Here is a 20,748-nt window from a genome sequence, read left to right on the forward strand (position 1 = left end):
AAGAAGATCTAGGTGTCCCTCAAAAGCTCAATGAGTTCAATCAGGTGTGTCAGTGCTGTGACTGCTCTGAGTTAAGTGAATACAGGGAGGAGGATAAGGCTAACTGGGTCTACATTGACGATGTCTAAATGGAAATGTTATTAATTCAGAGTACTTCACCAACTGGGCCTGTGAACACCCTCAATACAACACATTTGAAGTCTCTAAATGTGACAGTGATATAGAACTGTCAGAGCCACAGTCTGCTGAAAAAGACTGGACTAGTGTGGATGCTATTTGAATGGCTTTACACTCCCAAACCCCAGGGGGAAAGCGTAGGAGTCCAAAGTGGGACAGCATCATATCCCAATTCAAACACTGTCAACAGGCCAGGGAAAGAGACATGGCTCCCCAAACTGGAGTAAGTAACTGAATGAGTTTACAATGGGAGGGCAAAGTCCCCCCAATGCTCCGCGGGGCAGATTACTTGCTCCTGACTAGATTCAAATGGAGATTAAAAGATCGTCATAAACTCATTACAGGGGGCCTCTCACCGAAACACTCTCCGGCTGGTAATTAAATTAAGAAAGGGAGGATTGTGTGCCCTTCAAAGCAAACACGCTGAGAATGTCATGCCTCAGCAGCAGAGGCAAGGCCCCCCCAAGCACCTCACCCCCCCCCCGCCCCTACACACAACCTTAGATTGAGGTCAGCTCAGTTCCACAAGATGGGGCAAACACAATGGTGGAAGACACAGGCAATTCCACTTCTCTGCCCATGGTCGCTGCTGAGTCCTGTGTCCTGCTGCAACGGATGGCAGCTCCCACAGGCAAAGTACAGCACACAAAATACACACACGAACAAAATAACTCAACACAGGGGGGGGGGGGGGCATGTAATTTCTCTCACTCTCTCTCTCTCTCTCTCTCCCCCTCTCTCTCTCTCGTTCACTCATGCAGTTCTCTCCATCCCTTTTTTTTTCTCCCCCCAGCTTACAAAGAGACGTTGACTGACGCTCACTGGCTGACTGATCTCAAATGAATAAACTAAACACCGACCTCATACAAACAGACAATACTGCTATTTTAAGGGGCATGTCTGTGGGGGCAGGCCACAAAGCTGTGTACCAGTGGAACACAACGTGTGTGTGATTCATAGTGTCTTCTGCTCTGTTTGGTGCAGATAAAGGCAGGAGAAACTATCCCACTCAGCAGGTGACTCTGGGCCACATCGGGCCTGAATGAGGTAGAGGACGAGGATGTAGTACTACTGTGCTCAGTACTCTGAAAGAAACAGAAGAATGGCCAAGTCTATTGACTACTGACGGTATAACGGTAAAGAGAGAGGAGTTTTACAGTTATGTTTTTGTTCTGATGAGGTGAAGATGAGACATCACATTTACATTTAGTCATTTAGCAGACGCTTTTGTCCAAAGCGACGTACAAGGGAGAGAACAGTCAAGCTAAGAGCAATGAAAACCTGGTGTAACAATAAATACTCACATGCCGCATCCTTTACATCACCATGGGTGAAAAAAAAACATTGTTTACACAGAGGGGCGAGCACCTGTGTTTTACTTTTTCATTCCATCAGATCTCTTAGCCGACCGTTTTCCGGCCATCTTAGAGCAATTCTGTCACCAAATGTGAGGATGAATTGTTGTCCGTCCATATGTTAAAATTGGACTGTGGCAGATATGGATCTGCTTCACTTGCCCATCACTCTTAATGAAAGTGAAAACTAATTGATGTCAATGTTAATTGAAGTCTAGTTTTATAGCCACCCAGACTAATTTATTTCAGTAAGCTATTTAATGAACACAGGAACAGAAAGGTCTATTGAGTAAATAGAGTCTCAAAATATAATAAATACATAAAGCAGTTTCTAGTGTGGGCCAAATGCACGTAAGGAAGACTGGGGAATACGTGGTGGTAGGCTATTACAAAAGCTAAAATCAGGGGGAAAAAACTGTAATAAATTAAAAATGCACATGGCATCAGCCCAGCACTGACGCATAATTTGCCCTGCTGTCACAACAATAGGTCGGTTGTTCGACTTACCCAGGTACTTTATGTCGAAGCCCTGCGGCGGTTTGAGAGTTCGCCTCATCCAGCCCTCTCGTAGAACCTCCAGGTGATCCTCTTTGCCTTGGATCAACAGCACGTGCTCGTCAATCCAGCCAAGAAAAAACGTCTCAGCTATGGCGTCTGATACCATTTTATTCCAGAAATGTTGCATGTTTTCTGATTTGAAATCCGCAAATATCTCGTAACCTGTGTGATGGTGCGGTGGGGCGTCGCTCTCTGTAACACCTGGCGAGTCATCCCCTCCTGTCCGCGACAGCACAATGGCAAGAGAATGGGGCGCGATCTGTAAAAACGGCTCCATTCTCGCGTTTTGGGGATATTGAAATATTCAGAGAAAGACAGCACCGTCGAGTCCTTGATCACAATCCTTTGTTCCGTAATGAATACATGGTATCGGTGAGGATTAGCGTCGGAAACTAGGCTAATCATTTGACTTGACCAGTGGCTCAACAGAGACAATTCAGTATATCTTCCTATTACGCTCACAGCGACCAATGTTGTGGAAAATACACTCCTTGTCAGAGGTAAACAACCGCATTGCCTCAAAACCAGTCACCTTTCTGAGGTAAAACGCCCCCGCGTTTATTCACCTTTGGGCACACCATCTTCGCGCATTGACAATGGCATCCTCGACAGACCCTTCGTGTCCACCGAGGCAAAACAGCCAATGTTTTCAAACGACGGATCTACACTACTCGTCAGTCCTGTTGCGTAAATGCCACTTGAACGAAAGCATAAGACAAATAGTTATGAAGGTTACTTTTATAATGTGTCGCTCGAAGGTTAGCCTACCTGAGCAAAGCAAAGCAATTCATCGCGGCTCCGATTCACCGTCTCCACTACCTACGCTGCAATGGCCTCGTAGGTCGCCCCTCCTCGCTATCGAGTGCTAGTGTGGTTTACATGTTTCCACGAAGCCCGCCTCCGTGTTTATCATAACACCACCTACAGGTAGGTAGCATTCACTGCGGCTACAACTGCAGGCTACAGGCTACAGGCTCGCAGTGTAGCTCAGCAACAGGTTCAGCAGAACATTAGAGTTGTAGTGTACAAATGACACTCAACTTTGTTTATTGTAGTTAATGTATAGCTTGTCACTGTATCTAAATAGTCAGTCCAGCAGAGCTATCAATGTTAGTACGAATCTTCATTCTTGACAGCAGCAGCAAAGGTGTGCCCATAAATCCATGAATAATTTAAGATAATCACCTTTGCTGCTGCTGCTACATCAATGCTGTCAAGAATGAAGATTCGTACTAACATTGACAGCTCTGTGTCATCATTGGGCATTTTTGATTCCAGATTTAAAGAAAAATGTTGAGGAGAGAAAGACTTTGGGATATTAACTGCTTTTGGGGATGTAAACAGCTATGGATAACTTGTCCGTTTATGACAATGTGATAACAATAAAATCTAAACTCACCTGTAGATTAAGAAATACAACTCTTGAGGCATCTAGAGGTGGCCTTATTGTTGTGACCGGTATTGTAGAGATCTCACAGTCAGGTGCATTTTTGGTGTTCTTGCCATTTATCAAAACAGGCAGAACCATTCAAGAACAAAATGGCATATGGAAGCGGGGTTCTCTTACGCGGACACACTTTACAGACTCAGGGTGGGAAAAGACCCTCAACACAGGGCATTAACAAATCCCACTGGCTCTACATCGCTACAAATACACGCTGACAATAACACAAGAGGGAAACACCAGACATTGCAAAACAGAACAGTAAAAAACGTAACTCTTAAGACAAATACATTCTATACTATTAACATTGGGACACATCACATGACAGGGACATGAAGGGAATACACTCACATAACACACACTCCCACTGCACGCCACAGTATGTTATAAGAAAATATGTTACATCGTACAATGGTCTCCCATAGGCCATATTAACTCTGGTGCCACTGCCATTTACATTTCCTGTGGAATTCTTCTGGGGTTTGACAATTAAATAGTCTGATCTTGTTAGATAGACCCCATCTATTTGCAGTCATTTATAGGCACTGAGTGTGCCACCCTTAGAGACCTCCATCTTCTTCAGGGTGCTTCTGTTTGGCAGGTACTTTACATTTAGTACAAAACCTAGAAAACAAGGGGTTTGCAAAAGGTTAACAAGGTCAAAAGGGCATAAACATTTTGTTTTGGTTTTGCACCATAGCATCTGTGCATGGTGTGTGTGTGTGTGTTTGTGTGTCTGGAAGAGAAAACAAATGAGTCAATCAAAGTAGAAGTATGTCTAAGTGTGTGTGTGTGTTTGCTTGTGTGTTTATTTCAGTATTTGCCTTTCACACTGACCAGTTCAGGGTCGGCACTTCGGAGAGTTGCTGTGGGAGGGGAGCTCCTCGTGTCTCAGGCATAAGGGTGCTCAGCAGACCAGCCACCAGTGTCAGCAGGCCCATTAAGATGTACGGAAGCTTTTTGTCATAGATATCTGAGAGAAGACCATTCAGGAGAGCTATGAATTATACATCACAAGGCAAGAATAAAACAGCCTGCAGTTCGTTATGCTCTATATCGTTGTACAAAATAACTAATAATAAATAAACTATAATAAATAAGTGGTTGCTTTAACTAAAACAAACTTGACAACATCTCAGTTTTATTAGAGCTACAATCAACACAATATGCTAACCCAGAGTTCATCAGTGACTGCAGAAGAGTAGTGCTGGGATACTATAACCTAGCCTGCATTGTGTGAGGCACAGCCCTGCAACGGGCTAGTGACTATAACCTTATGCATGGGAGATGGTAAAGAGGCTGAAGCCTATGGGTTCAAGTGTTTGTTGCCTGTTTTTCTGGGAGTGGAGTTTACACACTGCGCAGCTCACTACCCACCGGCATTTGTCACACTATACTGATCCAGAACAGAACCTTAAGGCAGAACTACTTTGCCCACTCCAGAGATGTCTCAGGTGTCTTCAGTCGACACCAAAGTGCTCTTTGATGTATGCAAGCTGAGAGGCCAGACAGTAACCTGAGAGTGTAGCCTTCGTCGTGTGTGTCTCAAAGCTGGACGCGACCCAGAGGCAATCATTTACTGTGTGAACTGATGCAGGGCCCTCCGTCTCCACCTCTGTCACTTTACCTAACAATACTCAGTTAAAGATGTGACACTGTACACTTTGTAGAGGCATTTTCAGAAAAGTCTTTTGGACAGACATGAAGTTATCACCCTTGTGGATGATGTTGTTTTTCTGTGCAGAGATGCAGACAGTGATGACATTTAAATGAGTACTTCATACCTTGTACAGTCATGGGCAAAACATTTGGCAGTGGCACAAATTTAGTTTTTCGCAAAACTTTGCTGCCTCAGTATTTTTACATTCTTTTTTCATATGTTTCTATGGCATACTGAAGAACAATTAAAAGCCTTTCATAAGTTTCTAAGGCTTTTGTTGGCAAATACATCAAATTTATGCAAAGTCGATATTTACTGTGTTGCCCTTCTCCTTCATAACTTCTGCAATCCCCTCTGGCATGCTGGCTATCAGCTTCTGGGCCAAATCCTGACTGATGGCGACGATCCATTCTTGCCTTATTAGTGCTCAGAGTGGATCACAATTTGTGGCCTTCTGCTTGTCAACACGCTTTTTGAGGATTGACAACAGGTTCTCGATGGGATTAAGATCTGGGGAGTTTCCTGGTCACAGATCCAAAATTTCAATGTAATGATCTCCGAGCCAGGGGGGCTTCGTCAGAGAAAATAACTTTGCACCAGTCTTCTGCTGTCCAAGTCTTGTACTTCCTGCAGAATTTTTGTCTATCCTTGATGTTTTTCTTGGAGAGAAGTGGCTTCTTTGCTGCCCTTCTTGACACCAGGCCGTTATCCAAAGGTCTTCACCTCACTGTGTGTGCAGATGCACTCATACCTACCTGCTGCCAATATTGAGCAAGCTCTTTGCAATTAATTCAAATGCATCTGATCACTCTGCACAATAATTTAGAAACAATGTGAATTGCCACCACGAAAACTGAAGCAGTACAGTTTGCAAAACACAAAATTTGTGTCACTGCCAAAACCTCACCTTTGGCCATGACTGTATATCTGACAGATGGATATTTCATCTATAAAACTGAAGTATGCGTAGGTGTAAGCCGTAAGTATCAGGATGAAACAGGTCATAAAAACTAATACCCCCCAGGCACTAGGCAAGGTGCCAATGCAGTACTTCAGGCTACAGGTAAAATATATGCACCTGGTTTATTTCTTTTACATGGGTCGTGTTACGCTCTGAGTCTGCCCAGGACTGTGTCCCTGAGAGGCAACTGTGACAGACTTTAGACGGAAATATTGCATTTCACCTTGACAACAAGAACAGGTTTTAACACCTGGGTTTATGCAAGCCCAGCTCAGTTTGGTTCTGACTCAGCTAGTCTATGGCATGAGAGACTAAGAGATGGAAACAGCTTTGACCTGTTGCTCTAAAATGCTGTCAAGACTATTTTCTCCTTTTAGGACCATCTGTCCATTACACACACACACACACACACACACACACACACACACACACACACATACACACACACTTTACTCATACGCACACGTACTATATTCACACACTCACATACACACACGCTTTATTCATACACACACGCATGCACACCATATTCACACACTCTCAGACAGTCTTACTGTACCCCAATTAGGGGGCATATAATCAGCAGTTAAGTTGTCAACCTCATACAGAGGTGCTGATAGCATGACAAACGTCCATCACTTTTAACCCTGTGGTTAGCCCACCTATCTTGAGCCCTGAGGGTAGATCTGAAAGACATGCACATGTAAACACCAATAAACTGCTTCCCCTTCAACCGCCCCACACTGACCTCTCCCGAAAGGACAGACATAGACAGAGCTTACACCACGCCTGAGATGAGGCCTAACCTGGGTACTCACCTAGAAAAGGGAAGAAGGGAGCGATGGTGCTCCCTATCTTGGAGGCCATGGAGCACATCCCTATGCCCATCCCTCGCACCACAGTGGGGAACATCTCCACGGCCGAGATGTAGAGAACTGACAAAGCAGTCGTGACACCAAACTTGGCAGCCATGGCCAGAGACATGCTCAAAACGCTGTAGTCTGCAGAGACAGCAGAACAGTTGAAGGCTCTGTCAGAATTGGAGGCACAGACACTGCAGTAAAAGCGTTCTATTGCAATTCATTGAAAACCATTGCACAGCGGAGACTGGTTCTTAACTTTCTTTGGTTATGCAAGAAGATCGGAAAAGGTTTAATGCATTGGTCTGATGGTGCTAGTATATATTTTTTTTATCTCAGTTTTCATGAAAATTGAGGGGGAGGGTGGCTTTGTTTAGGTGATCACATGAAAAAGAAGTCGTAATTTCCACAATAGGAGATAGTTTCGATGCAGATTGGCTAATGGCTGATGAAGTAGGTTTAACAAAGAGTCTCTGGACCATAATGAACACAGTGTAATCTGGCTACGTGTACATATATAATGTTCTCATTGTAACTCACTGTAAGCCACTGACTCACCTGGAGGCACGAAGTGGATAAGACACAGCACCAGACCCCCCGTGAGCATCGGGACTGTGAGGACGGCTCGCCGGGGGACCCATTTGAGGAGGAGCCAGGCTGCAAAGTAGGCCAGAATCTCCACCAGGGCTGAGAGGAAGCAGTTAAGGTAGGGGTCTCCATTCATGTTAGGGGTACTCAAGGACAAGCCGAAGTAGCTGATGCTGATGATGAACCTAAATGGAATGTGTGAGCAGTGAAAAAAATGATGACGATGGCAATGGAGATTTGAGCATCGACTATGGTGTAAGCTGTTGCCATATCTACATATCATATGCAGTAGTATGAGTAGTTTACTCGGTCAAATTAATTAATTAATTTAAGAATAACCACACTCGTTGATGAATGGACCACTTTCCTGCTCTATTCAGATTGTTCAGGTCACTTCTTGATAAACAGCTCGGTCATTATAGTCACAGCTGCCAACTGAACCATGTGATTCGTGCAAATAAAATGGTAAAATTATGATGAAAAACTAAATTTTAAATACAATAAAGTGGCATGGACACGCAAATAAAAAAAACCATCACCTGTTTATTTAGTATAATTCAACCATTTTGGTGTGCCTAAGTCTGGGACATTTAACCAACAGACTGCAGTATGCAGGCTCAAAATGGTCAGTTTAGAATCTAGGACAAACCATCCTTGTGATGGAAGATCCTTCAACCAAGCAACATATTAGCCATTTGACATAAGGCATATTACCACACAGAAGCATGGAGGAAGGTTATGTTCCTGATCGTGGAGAATCTGACGAGGTCCATGTATGTGTTTGTTGCATTGTGTGACTGGTCAGTAACCTGTGGGATTTTGAATTTACATGAATGCATGAATTAATAAATATTCCAATCAAAGTGTAACTATGATATGTAAAATACGTGTGACACATATTAACCTAAAACTTTTCTGGCAGTTCATGCCGAGGGCAATTACTTTTAATGCCATCAACTTTAACTAAATAGAAAATACTAAGATCATGTACATTAATGTCTTCATGTACTGTAAGTCTTAGATAATAGCAACTACTAAGTGAGTGTATATAAGTGTAATGTAAAAGGAATGGAGATGTATCACCTCTTGCAGTTGATAATCCTTGAATATGACTGCTGGTGCAGTTACTCCATTTTTCCTGGCTATGGCTCGTACAATTGCCTCTGCCTCGTCGATGCGGCCCTGGGCTAGCAACCAACGCGGAGACTCTGGAATCAGCCTACCATAAAGCAAGAAGTGTGTGTGTGTGTGTGTTTTTGAGTCAATCTGCTTTGCCATTCAATTTCTTTATTTTCCAAGACTGAAAATGAAATTTTAAAATTAGATAAAAATTGGTATCTGTATGGCAGGAAATGATTAAGTTACACTGTAATGCCTTATCATAGTTATTTTCATTTCTTCACCCAGGTTTTGCAAGTGTGGCAAACGTCTGGCCTTCCCATCTTTTCCTCGCTCTCTCCCTCACTCAAGCCACAGACACCATAAACATTCTTATCCATGCAGTGACACTGTCTTACCACCAGAGGGGAATGTAGAGGAGCCCTGGTAATGAAAGCGCCGCCAGCAGCACTCTCCAGCTTCTAATGAAGTATGCAAGGAGCGGGAGCAAAGCGTAGCCAATAGCATAAAACACGCACACACCCAGGGTAGAGAAGGTCACCCGGGTAGACTTCCCCAGCAACTCTGAGCCTACAGGTTCATCACAGGACAGATTTATGGGATAGTATTGTTAGGATAGGATAACACAGTCAGTCGTTTGAGGCTAGTTGTTATCCACTGTCATTTTACTACTTCAATTGAAAACCATCAATGTGGAAACACAAATTAATTGCAAATGTAAAAGGAATTTAGTTTGCAAAGTGAAATTTAATTTTCATTTGCAAAGTAGAGAATTAAAAATACAGGTCAGAGACCGACAAAAATGCCTGTTTCTAGTGAACAGAAAACTGTTTACTGTATAGAACCTATAATTGCCTGTGTGCTATTTTCACTTATCACAATACTTATAAGGAACTGAATCCCCATGCCAGAACATTTGTTTTTGTCATTCACATGACCTCTCTGGAGATACCGAGAGCCATCCATACAGTACATAGTAAATATTAATACATTGAGCCTGTACCTAAGACGAAGGCAGCAACATAGTTGGAGATCTGACCCAGGCCAACGATGAAGTAGAGGACACAGAACATCACCCAGCTGACAGACATCACCTGCACGAGACTGAAGACGGTCTGCACCGCCATGGTAACGAACAGTGTCACCTTACGACCAAATCTGCAGACGTGGGAGAAATGACCCGAAACACGTGGATCAAACATGACAGAGCTGATCTCATGATGTACCTCATGGCATATCTTCTCACCTCTTGTTAGTTTTGGCAAACAGAAATAAATGTAGCTTTTATTTCTAACCTCCCAGATTATTCACTGGCTCGAGAGGACAGAAATGATCAGAATAACATGGACTAGAACAACTAGATGACTGGACGGAATAGCGGGTCATCAATACCCTGTGGCAAGAGACATTCTGACTTAAACTCTTAAATTTCACCTAGATTTTTGAAGACATTTGAGAGAAGAGCGCCTCTACTGTTAGTTCTAGTACCTGTCGGAGATCTGGCCAGACACAAATGAGCCACTCAGAACACCCATGAAAAATACAGACAGGCTGAATGGCACCTTCCAGGAGTCTCCGCACACAAGACTCCACTGTAAAACAGGAACAGAAAAACATGTGAGACCAAAATTCTATACACCCCCCATTACCAGACAGACCAGACCAGATATTTTCTCTCTCTCTCTCTCTCTCTCTCTCTCTCTTTCATGGACAGATGCATACTAAGAGTTGGTTTGAACGATTATCAAATTAAAACTGGGACATGCTGAAGACTGAAGACTACTGTTTGATGCCAAATATTAAATTAGATGACACATCAAAACAAGAAGTGTAAGAATTTCACGCCACACAGTGAGAAAACAGAAAACAGAAAACATCTTAGGAAAAACAGTGACCTGATGGCGTGTCCAAGATGCTTTACATGTTTCATGGCTATGTTCTTTTAACATCGACATGTTCCTAAATATGACAGTGATCAGGTGGGCATGTATTTGTTTATTGCCCTTAAAGGAGAAGGTAAGAAGGTTTTTGTGAATAGCAAAGCAGTAAGGTTATACAGAACAATACATTTCCCTATTCATTATTATTGCCACACTGTTTTTATGTACTTTAAAGCAGCAGTAAGGAGTCTGAAACTAGTGAGCTACCTACCAGCTACCAGCCCAGCTGACAGTGACTGTAGTCACTTACTTCTTCAGCTGTGGCTAAATTGTCATAAATTAAGCTATTTGGTTTGCTTAGCAGTTAGAACTCTGGAGAGTAGAAACCATCTTAGACGTTATTCATTTGCAGATAAACAGCGTGTTCCCCCCTATAACAGAGTTCATTTGAATGCAAATAGACCCTTTCTCTGTACCTCGGTCACTATCGTGGACTTGTACTGCTCGCTGCCAAAGTGCCAGCCATCCAGACAGCCCTCCGTGTCGTTGCTGAAACCTGGCCCCGTGCCATTCGCCCGCCTGTAGCGCTGACACCTGCTGAAAGCCTGCTCTCCCCCTCCTCCGGCCCACTCCTCCAGGGGCAGTGCCTGGCTCAGGTTGTGGTGATGGCTGGCGTTGAGGAAGGGGAGCTGGCAGCGGTGGCCCGGCGTGTCCCCAAGGAAGACCATTGCCATTCCCGCGTAGCCATTGGGCACCGTGCTCAGGCTGAGCAAGAGGAACACGGCTTTCTGGAAAGCTCCCCACTCTCCGAGGAAAGAGGTGACCTCATCATAGTCCATGGAGATGGCGACAGCACGGCAGCGGCGCAGAAGTTGGAATGGGCCCAACGGCAGTCAAAGGTCATGGACGAGAGGAGGCTAAAGAGGAAAGGAGGCCAAACTCTGATGGTGACTCTCTCCTGTCATGTCAGGCTCATATCAAGAGGAAAATAAACTCCACTCTGCATTCTGCACTGTGTGCCAGTAGGGGTGGGCACAGCAGGGCAAGGGGTGGAGCAAAAGGCAAAAGTACTGAGGGGGGCGTATGCTCTGGAAAAGTGGAGCTGCTGTATGGGTATAAAGAAATGCCTGCTTACCACCCCCTTCAAACCAGTATAGAGTAATTTGCTTTAGGTTCTGACTAACTTGATTTACTTGTTGCTGACTAACACATTGAGTTCTGACTGAGAACCTTGTCTTGTTTTTCTTGTTTTCTGGCTTGTACTGCATTCAATTGTGGAAATGTGTAGAATTTACTTAGTTTCTATTGGCTAAATTAGCAGAGATTACTTCTGGTTGCTGGCAAGGGTGCTAATAGTTAGCTGTCGACGTTCAACCCACCTTGTTTCTTGAATGAACACAAGCAAAACATCAGCTGAAATATTGGCTTTATATATTTATGTAGGCTTGCTGATGTTTCCATTTGACAATTTCAGCTGCAATTTTGTTGCGAACACTCAATACTGGGCAAACTGGGTTAACAGCTGTCTGGAATGCGATATGACTATTTGACTCTGTTGTAATAAGATGTTGCTATCTGCTGATGACCTGCTTGATTTTTTTTGTTTTTAAAAAGCTCGAAAGTTTGATAACTAGATGCCAGCTGAAGTTGTTTATTTAGTGAAGTTTTCAAGCAGCTCTTCACTAGGCGATTCTCAAAAACCCTCAAAAGTCACCATTATTTCACAACAGCTAGACACAAATAAGGCTTTACACAAAGCAACCACTGCTGCTTATTTACATGCACCAAAAACACAAAATAGGTCCAATAGAGCACACAGCTAACACAAGGGGGCAAAACTACACAAAATGGCTGCAACACCATATTCTAAAGTAGGCCTGGATACTACCCTTTAAGCCTAATTAAGCCTAAAGCGCTAGAAACTCAAGAACTTAACAATAGCCAGTAAATACACTAAAGTTAGGATCATGGACCCAACACAGCAATGCCTAATAAAGAGCACGAGAACTCACAGAACTTTATACAAATCCAAACTAAGCTAACTATCTTCTGAGGCATACCAGGCCGAGGTGGCTCCACAGTAAACAAAGGCCGCAGTCCACTGTAACAACCTGAAGCATGCCCCCACCCTAGCATAGCCTCAAAAATAAAAAAGTAAAAACAACAAGTGACCGTTGGAAGGACTAGTGTCCAGCTGGAACACCTCTATCGAGGCAGCTCAGGCCCTGACTTTAAAGATAAAGCAAACTTAAACACTCACGCCCACACTCAACACACTGAAGTCACACCAAAGGAGGGAATCACAATACTGCATCACTCCACAAACTAACAAAGAACTAAGACCTATGCGATCACAACTCTAAGGGAAGACAAGTAACAATGTAAGGCAGCATTCCCTCTGGACTCCATTTTCTGGATTGAATCATTCATTGTGTTTGGCCAGGGGGTCAAAAGTTAGCAGTCACACCACAGCTTCTCAACTTGGACTGTTTGTTTTCACAGCAACCCCCATGCGTTGGTTGCTATTAGGCATCCCAGAGCCTGGTCACAGTTGACAGTTGAACTAATTACCACATGCTGTATTCCGTAAGGATATACAGCATGGGTTAATTAGTTTAACTGTCAACTGTCAACAGCTGCTTCTCCTTTCCTGTCTTTGAGTGTGGAGATCCTCTCTTCCCCTGCACTCTTATTCTATCATTGGGTGAGAGAAAGGGTGAAGGAGAGACATTCATCTCAGGTTTGGTTATTCATCTCAGGTTATGTTATTTTCTATCTCATGCATTCAGGTTTATTTGGTAATTTAAGTGAGATTGGTCTAATTGGTATCCAACCTGTGTATTTCCTGCTCTTATTTACACTTGTACTTATTCATTTGGGTTGTATATTACATTCAGTTTGATTGACACTTTTAACATTTAAGTATTGTATAAATAAACTGTTCATTCATTAACCATTCATATAACTCCTTGTGTGCCATGCCATTACATAAATTAGTAATCACAATATTTATTGTTAGGTGAAAATTCACTCAAGTGACCTCTGACTCCAGAGTTGTGTATAAGTATAACTTTAATCAACATGCATATCGGGCTCACTCAGTGGAATGTACTATGTCAGCAGAGATAACGACGTGGTGGGTTTCCCACATACGAGGTCATCTTGCTATGCTTTTTATAATACAATGCATCAGCAAGGCAAAAAAGAAGGACTAATAGTTCTTCTTATCAGCCCTCGCTTACACACACACAGAAAGTGCACTTTTAAGCACACATACAGAGACAGAAACCTCATGTTTTAGCTCACAAAGACATATATATACTGTATACTTGATCAAAGTCAGAGTTTAACATTTCTCTATCACTAATGCTTTCTACTGTCCCATACGTTTCAGACACGTATAAACCTTCCAGCCTGGTGCTGGTAACATTTTGGCTGGCCTTACAACAAAAAACAATTCTACAAAAAATATGGACCCATTATGTTACAACCCTGGCTCGTAGGAAGGCAACATAATGAGAACACAAAAAACACAAACATTATTTATTATTATAAAGAGGGAAAGGGAAGGTGGAGTATAAGCTGTATGTCCTGCTGCCAGGTAAGCAGCTGCAGAGTGTGTGAGTGTCACGCCAGCGCGGAGCCCTGCTCCTGCCACGCCCCCTCCTGATCCAACACACCTACCTCGGTCACCTTCCCAATCCCCTGATTGCTTTCTTACCTGCACCTGTCACTCCCTCCACCACTATAGAAACTCTTCATTCCCTTCACTCAGTTGTCTGGCCTCGTTGATACAAGAAGTACACTCTGTAAAGCAGCCGGTTCTTGACTACGTCTCCCGCGATCGTCCTTGCTCCGTGTTTTGACTTCCAGGTCTTCAGTTTATCTCCTGTCTTGTTCGGAGCCCCTGCGCTCTTATTTTCCCGTGTTTAGATAATCTCCCATGTTTGTTTTCCTGTTTGTCTTCATTTGTTCTTTGGACATTTATCCTCTGAGCGTTATCCCAGTTTGTGTTTGTTTTCTCCTTGCTTGTTTCCCTATTCCCTGGCTGTTTCCAAATAAACTCTGAACTTCCATTTCTGAGTCCTGACGTCCGTGACGGTGAGACTGAGAGAGCGTGAGAGGGGTGTGGCCCGACCTAGCACTTGCAGGTAGTGATGGCAGCCTGACACTGAAGCGCCGGAATGTGTTTCATACCATAAACTACACCAACCATAAAACCACTGCTTCGAAGGTTGCTTTGGTACGGAAAAATCACGTGACATATTACGAGCGAAACAGCAACTGCTTCTTTCTCCGAATGAACCAGCTGAGTGGTTCACAGCGCCACACACGAACCAGTCAGTTGCCTCGTTTCGAGTCTGAATTGTAGCGCCTTCAAAGCATAAAAACTTCAGCGCACAACATTGCGTTTGGTTCGTAGTAGCCTATCTCATACTGTGACAGTCATTACGTTCGTATTGATGTATCATCATTATGGAAGCATCTAGGAAGAGAGGTTGTTCTGACATGTGGGAACACTTTATTCTGATCGCATATGATAGGGTGCGCCGGCTCTTGAATATTTAGGCTATAGGAAAAGTAGACTGTATCAACAGGCTCAGTCCAAAAAGTTTTAAAATCAGAATCTTTGACTGTTCCCTATCCAACATAACTGGTTACACAAGCACACCCAACTTGTGCCATATTTTTCCAGCACATCCGAATCCTTAAGTACAAGCACATCCTTTCCCCAAGCACTCTCTCCCCAATAACACAATATACCAAAAAGAATAAATATTTATTTTTAAAAAAATTCTATCACAATCTTTGTAAAAAAAAAATTATATCACAATCTTTGTAGAAAATCATTGTTTTGGTGATCGACCTTTCCTGCCTTTTGAAGTAGGACGTGCACGCGCAAATGCCCCGGTAAGTTTAGCCTGGTTGAAATTAACCACATGATTTGGATGCGGATCAGCCGTTAACGAACCGATATTTGCTGTTCTCAATCAGCTCGCTAATCTTAACGGGCTAAAAGGCCAATTGATTAACTTAGCTTCAATCCTACGACGAACGTACCCCAGGTTCAGAGGAGCCCATCATGGATGAGAAAGGACAGACAGAGTGTAGGACTGAGTTATGTTCAGGAGATAATTTGAGTTAGTTTGTTAACAAAAAATAAATATTTAAGTTGAGAATATCCTACTGTGTTTTTTTTATATTTATTTATTATTATTATTTTTAATTTCATTAATAATTTTGGTGATGGGTGCCCTTTTTTTTGGCTTGAGCACCTGCCCTCCAAAATGTCTGTGCACGTGCCTGCTCGTGCCACAGTCTAGCTGGGCTAATTTAGTTGCAGCCTTGGCACATCACCAGGAGAGGTCACTGTTACTGAAGCTTCAAGTAATGAACCGATTTTTGAAACAATGTGCCTAAATGGTTCAATGCTTCCCCAAAGCTTCATTTGCCCATCACTACTTGCAGGTACTCACAGGTGAGACCCAAGGTATCTGGAACAGAGAGACAAGATGTACTGGAAATGAATGTTCTAAATGGAAAAGTTCAACTAGGTTTGGCTTGTGCATTTCCAAATATAATTCTTCCCGGCAAAGTTATCTCCAACATTCTCCAACATTCACTGTCAGATACAGTGAGGTCCTCCTGCCTGTTAGAGAGGCCACGATGGAAGCAAATTGTGGTGGAAATCTCCATTTTCAATTTAGAAAAACTCACCCATCTTTCATCTTGCAAGTGGGGACCAAAACAGAGTGAGCCCCAGAATAGAGAGCACACAGCTTTTATACTCATGGGAGGCGTGCATGATGCATGATGCCTGGAGCAAGACTATTTCAATCGCCCCCACCCCCACCCCCACGCCACGTAAATATACGCTTGACAGCAGGCTTAGAATAGTCAACGCCATGCTTCATTGATACATCAACTTGACTCTCATTCAAAAATCATTAAAAATACAGGCCTGTATATAAGGGATAACAGCTGCCAAGGAAAATACTGTATGAGGCAGAGGCAAAGAGCGCCAAGTTCAATGTTTTGGATATAATGAAGGCCGTTATCTTATACCCCGGTTGCCACACATGTATTTAGGCGTGCGTGTTTAGCCCACAAAGGAAACATTGGTTTCTGTTTAAAAAGAAGTTGTCAGCCGGTCCCCCCTTTATGAGTTAATAGGCAAGGCGACTGTAATATGATTTCATACAAGCCTGTATTTGGAACGTCTGATTAAGAGTCAAGTTGAGTCAATATAGCATGGCATTCAAATATTCCAAGCCTGCTGCCAAGCTTATTTTTACTTTAATTGGGGCGGGGGTCCGTTTAAATAATTTTGTCTCCTGGTCCAGAAATCATGCATGGCAGTCCTGTTCATAGGTCATAAAAAATGATCTATATTAATTAATAATACTGTATGAATATCCATGCATTTTATGTTGAAATAAAATTCTTAATTCTTAATGTATATACAATATAGATGTAAAACAATTAACAAAGACTGCAACTTATATCAAATTCTAATTCTCAAACGGTCAGTATTTGGACTCTGTCTCTGCCTGTGTTGTGGTAGCCATGTGCTACCATGTGCTCCGTCCCTGTCTTTGTTCTGTTCCAGGGGCGTTTCTAGGATTCAAAGAAAGGGGGGGCTTAGCCCCAAGGGGAGTGGCATGTTTGCGCGCTGCAATTTTTTTTTTTTAAGGCCCATTTGGGGCCGCGGATATCCATTGTTTCTATGACAGTTCATAGATTGGTTTAATCAGAAAGAGTGTGATTTTGCTCTGTAGTTTTGCTTGCATTCAGTATAACACAAGAGACAGAATGACAGGGTCATAGTGAAATTTGACAACACAAATATACCAGCTGTGGTGAAATGACCTGTTCTGAGCACCAAAGCTGTCCTGTGGGTAGCTCTTCAGCTTAACCTGTCTGGGCCCTGTGTCTTTTTCACCTAAATCATTAGTTGCTGCAGCTGCTTGGTCTGTCTCTTCCTCTCTCTGACTCTCTGCCTCAGCCTCTCCTTCTGCATGACCCTTTAAGATAAGTTCAAACATTGAAACATTAACTGATCGAAATCCAGAAGCCAATTTTATGACTTGGCATAAAAATATCATGTAATAATCTAGTTTAGGCTAACCCTTGGAGTAACCTAGGCCTGACAACAAATGCCTATACATTTCTACCACAGTAGAAGAAAATTAAAAAAACTCCACTCATTTCCTTCTAGACCTGTAGACCACTAACCTCCATCACACCGGCTCATTCAGCCCTGTCAATCTCCTGCTTCTCTCTCTCATCTGACTGGGCGGAGCTACCACCTCTCCTAAAGAATGTTCTTATCTGGTCAATGAATTGGATGATATACCGGTACAATAGCGTTATGAGGGACACTATGGCATTTAGTTTTCACTAGCATTAACTGATTATAAATAACAACATTCTATAGGGACTGATCATATTGTTTTGAAATACTAGAGAGATATATCAATGCAAAGAATAGAGAGATGTCGATAGTTATTTCTTGTATTTCGAATTCGCTCGTCCACACTCTTGCTAACTGGTGACAGTTTCTAACAAAGTAGCAAGCTAGCTTAGTTTTAACATAGCCCACTACAATATTCGCTTTCATTTGCCTCATATCAAGTAAACCTAAAGCAGGTAACACTCGTTAACAACTACAGATAGCCACATTCTATAACTTCTTGTACTTACAATTTCACTCCGTGCATAATTTACTTTGAACTCCTTGTCTATAATACTGGCTGTCGTTGACGAGAGACGGTACTAGTGCCCGGGGTTTATATCGTAAAGTATGATGAAAGGCTATTGGAGTATAATTTGAAGGGGGAGTAAACATACAAACCAGAACGCACGCATATAAGTAGCATGTTAGAGTTATAATTAACTTGTCCGTGTGAGAAACAATAGTTTAATTTTTTTTCATTTAAATTTTTTTTAAGCCAATAATGCCAAATGATTTGGGGGGGCTGAAGAACATTTTAGGGGGGCTTCAGCCCCCCTAAAATATGCCTAACGACGCCCCTGTTCTGTTCCCACCTGTTCTGCTCCTCACCTGTGCCCAATGATTACCCTGCCTATTTAAGCATGTCTAACTTTGCCTGCCTGCTTGTGTCTCCTTGAAGGAATACTTTTTGAACTGTTAGCTTACGGTAGTGATGGCGAAATGAAGCTTCATGAACCTTCGAAGCTTTCCAGCCAAACGTGTTGAAAAAAGGTTCACTACTCGAAGCATCGTTCGCTCTCTAGTGACACCTGCTGGTCAATAAAAATAAGGTGTAGGAAAGATTTTCTCGGGACAGTGAATTTGTTCAATTTGTTGTGGTGCGCAAGGCCTGCTAAAATAACATGTACACAAACTTATGGTGAAAAAAAAGTTTGTTCAAATTTCGTTGTATGCGAATACAATGACAATAAAGGCTTTATTATTCTATTCTTTCTTCTACTAATTGTTTGACTTAAAGATTTATGGATTGTATGGTGGCACAATGGTTAGTGACGGCGCCTCAAGCGCGGAACACTCAGGTTTGATGCCCAGTCATAGAGTATTTTAATCCGATGGTTTGATTATAAACGCCTGTTAATTATCTTTACTCTCTTCTGTATGCCGTTGGAACAGAGGTTAGTTAAAGTGCTTTTGGAATACTGGTCAGTACTTTTGTAAAACGAGTGCTTCAACATGGAGAAGGTGTTATTATTGTAACTCAGTTGCTTGTCACAGATCATACAATTCACCTACGAATACAAAAGATACTCATTAAACTAAAGGTCCGTGACAACATGAAATAACACAATAATAGGCTATTAATGTCAGGGAAGTCATACAAGCTACAAACAGACCTTCTTAGGAGAAATCAAATCAAAGTGTTCCCACACGGGAACACACACTGTCTTCAACCACTGACAACAACCACGAATACGAGATGGGAATTGGGACATCTTATAAAGTCGAAGCGTCCCGCTAAAAGTGAACGAACGAACCACTTCGTGAAGCACTTCACTCAAATGAGGCTTCGGACGTCACCAGTGACGTCATTTCGGCAAAACGATACAAGCCTCGATACGCGCTCCGTCTGGAAGTGCTTCACTTTCGTGACACACGCTCCGAAGCCTCGCTTTTCGGCGTGGAATGCTACAGTGGTCGTGTGCTCTGTGTTTGTGTTTGCCTTTTTGATCCTCTGTGTTTTTTGTGGAATAAATCCTGCTTTAATTGATCTGCGCTTGGGTCCTCGTTTGAATCCTGACACAAACAAACTCATTACAATTTATTGTCAGGATAACTTAATCAGGAAGTCTGTATTAACGCAACTAGGACAAAAGACGTAATAGAAACGATATTCTAAAAGAATTACATACATGCTGTATATTGACAGTCAATATGTCAAAATGAAGCAACCAATAATGATTGAAATTGCTTAACATAAAGTCCTTAGAAAGTATTTTTATACTCCATCGTGCACCAAGAGTCCCCACAGGCTGCAGTGTTGGCATACTTTCTCAAATGTCCTTACGTATTAATGAGTCAACTTAGTCCTTTGGCAGCAAAAAAACATTTCCCCCCTCAAAAACAAGTCAAAACACAGGAGCACAAAAATCCTGCACTTCTCACCACCCCCAGAGTCCTAGTACTCTGATTTGATCGGTCCAATACAGCGTGGAATTAAAAGAGCTTGTAGTAAAACAATTTGTTTTGGGCTGTCTAGATTTACATCTGATTAAAACTCTAGCTTGCCACCACCTCTGCACAAAAGACCCCCTTATATCCGTTCACCTCCCTGCCTTTAACCCTGGGAGCGTATATATGTACGCCTAAGTTATAACTATATTTGGTCCTATCTCCTATTAATCTCCTATTCTTCTCAGCACCTATAATGTGTCAAGACACGAATTTATGTGAACATCACAAACTGAATGCAAGACATGCAGGCAGTACAAGAAATCTAGCCATCAACAGCTGTGATAAATCATATTATTTAAGCTAATTTAGGACATATTCATCAGGCCAAAGGAACACACACATGCAAACACTAGTCTATACAAGCATAGTGTTAAAATAATAATAAAAGAACCTATTGTACATAAACTTGAATATCAAAACATCTGTTTCAGATAAGCTGGTTGACTTGTTGTCTAGGC

At 42.5% G+C, this 20,748-nt stretch overlaps 2 protein-coding genes across 4 annotated transcripts in view; both read right to left on the reverse strand.

Moving 5' to 3' along the window:
- The window catches only part of stox2b (storkhead box 2b), a 55,089-nt gene extending 51,974 nt beyond the window's left edge, over window positions 1–3,115 (reverse strand). For 2 of the 3 annotated variants that reach the window (XR_004165966.2, XM_031587108.2), the window contains exon 1: window positions 2,040–3,115. Coding sequence is in view for 1 of the 3 variants with exons in the window: in XM_031587108.2 (XP_031442968.1) it covers window positions 2,040–2,367 (328 nt within the window). In the remaining 2 variants the exon portion in view is untranslated. The remainder of the gene's footprint in view (window positions 1–2,039) is intronic. The other variant, XM_031587110.2, reaches the window with a different exon arrangement.
- Window positions 3,116–3,577: 462 nt separating this feature from the next.
- Window positions 3,578–13,124, reverse strand: LOC105897379 (solute carrier family 22 member 4-like). The gene is made up of 10 exons (XM_031587009.2): window positions 11,079–13,124; window positions 10,211–10,314; window positions 9,726–9,880; window positions 9,121–9,292; window positions 8,687–8,822; window positions 8,318–8,412; window positions 7,574–7,911; window positions 6,974–7,156; window positions 4,372–4,507; window positions 3,578–4,158 (listed from the first exon to the last, which is right to left on the reverse strand). Exons 1-10 carry the CDS (start codon window positions 11,439–11,441, stop codon window positions 4,095–4,097), a joined length of 1,746 nt encoding a protein of 581 aa, XP_031442869.1. The 5' UTR covers window positions 11,442–13,124; the 3' UTR covers window positions 3,578–4,094.
- Window positions 13,125–20,748: the final 7,624 nt, after the last annotated feature.

Source organism: Clupea harengus, chromosome 20 (assembly GCF_900700415.2).
Source record: "Clupea harengus chromosome 20, Ch_v2.0.2, whole genome shotgun sequence".
NCBI lineage: Eukaryota > Metazoa > Chordata > Actinopteri > Clupeiformes > Clupeidae > Clupea > Clupea harengus.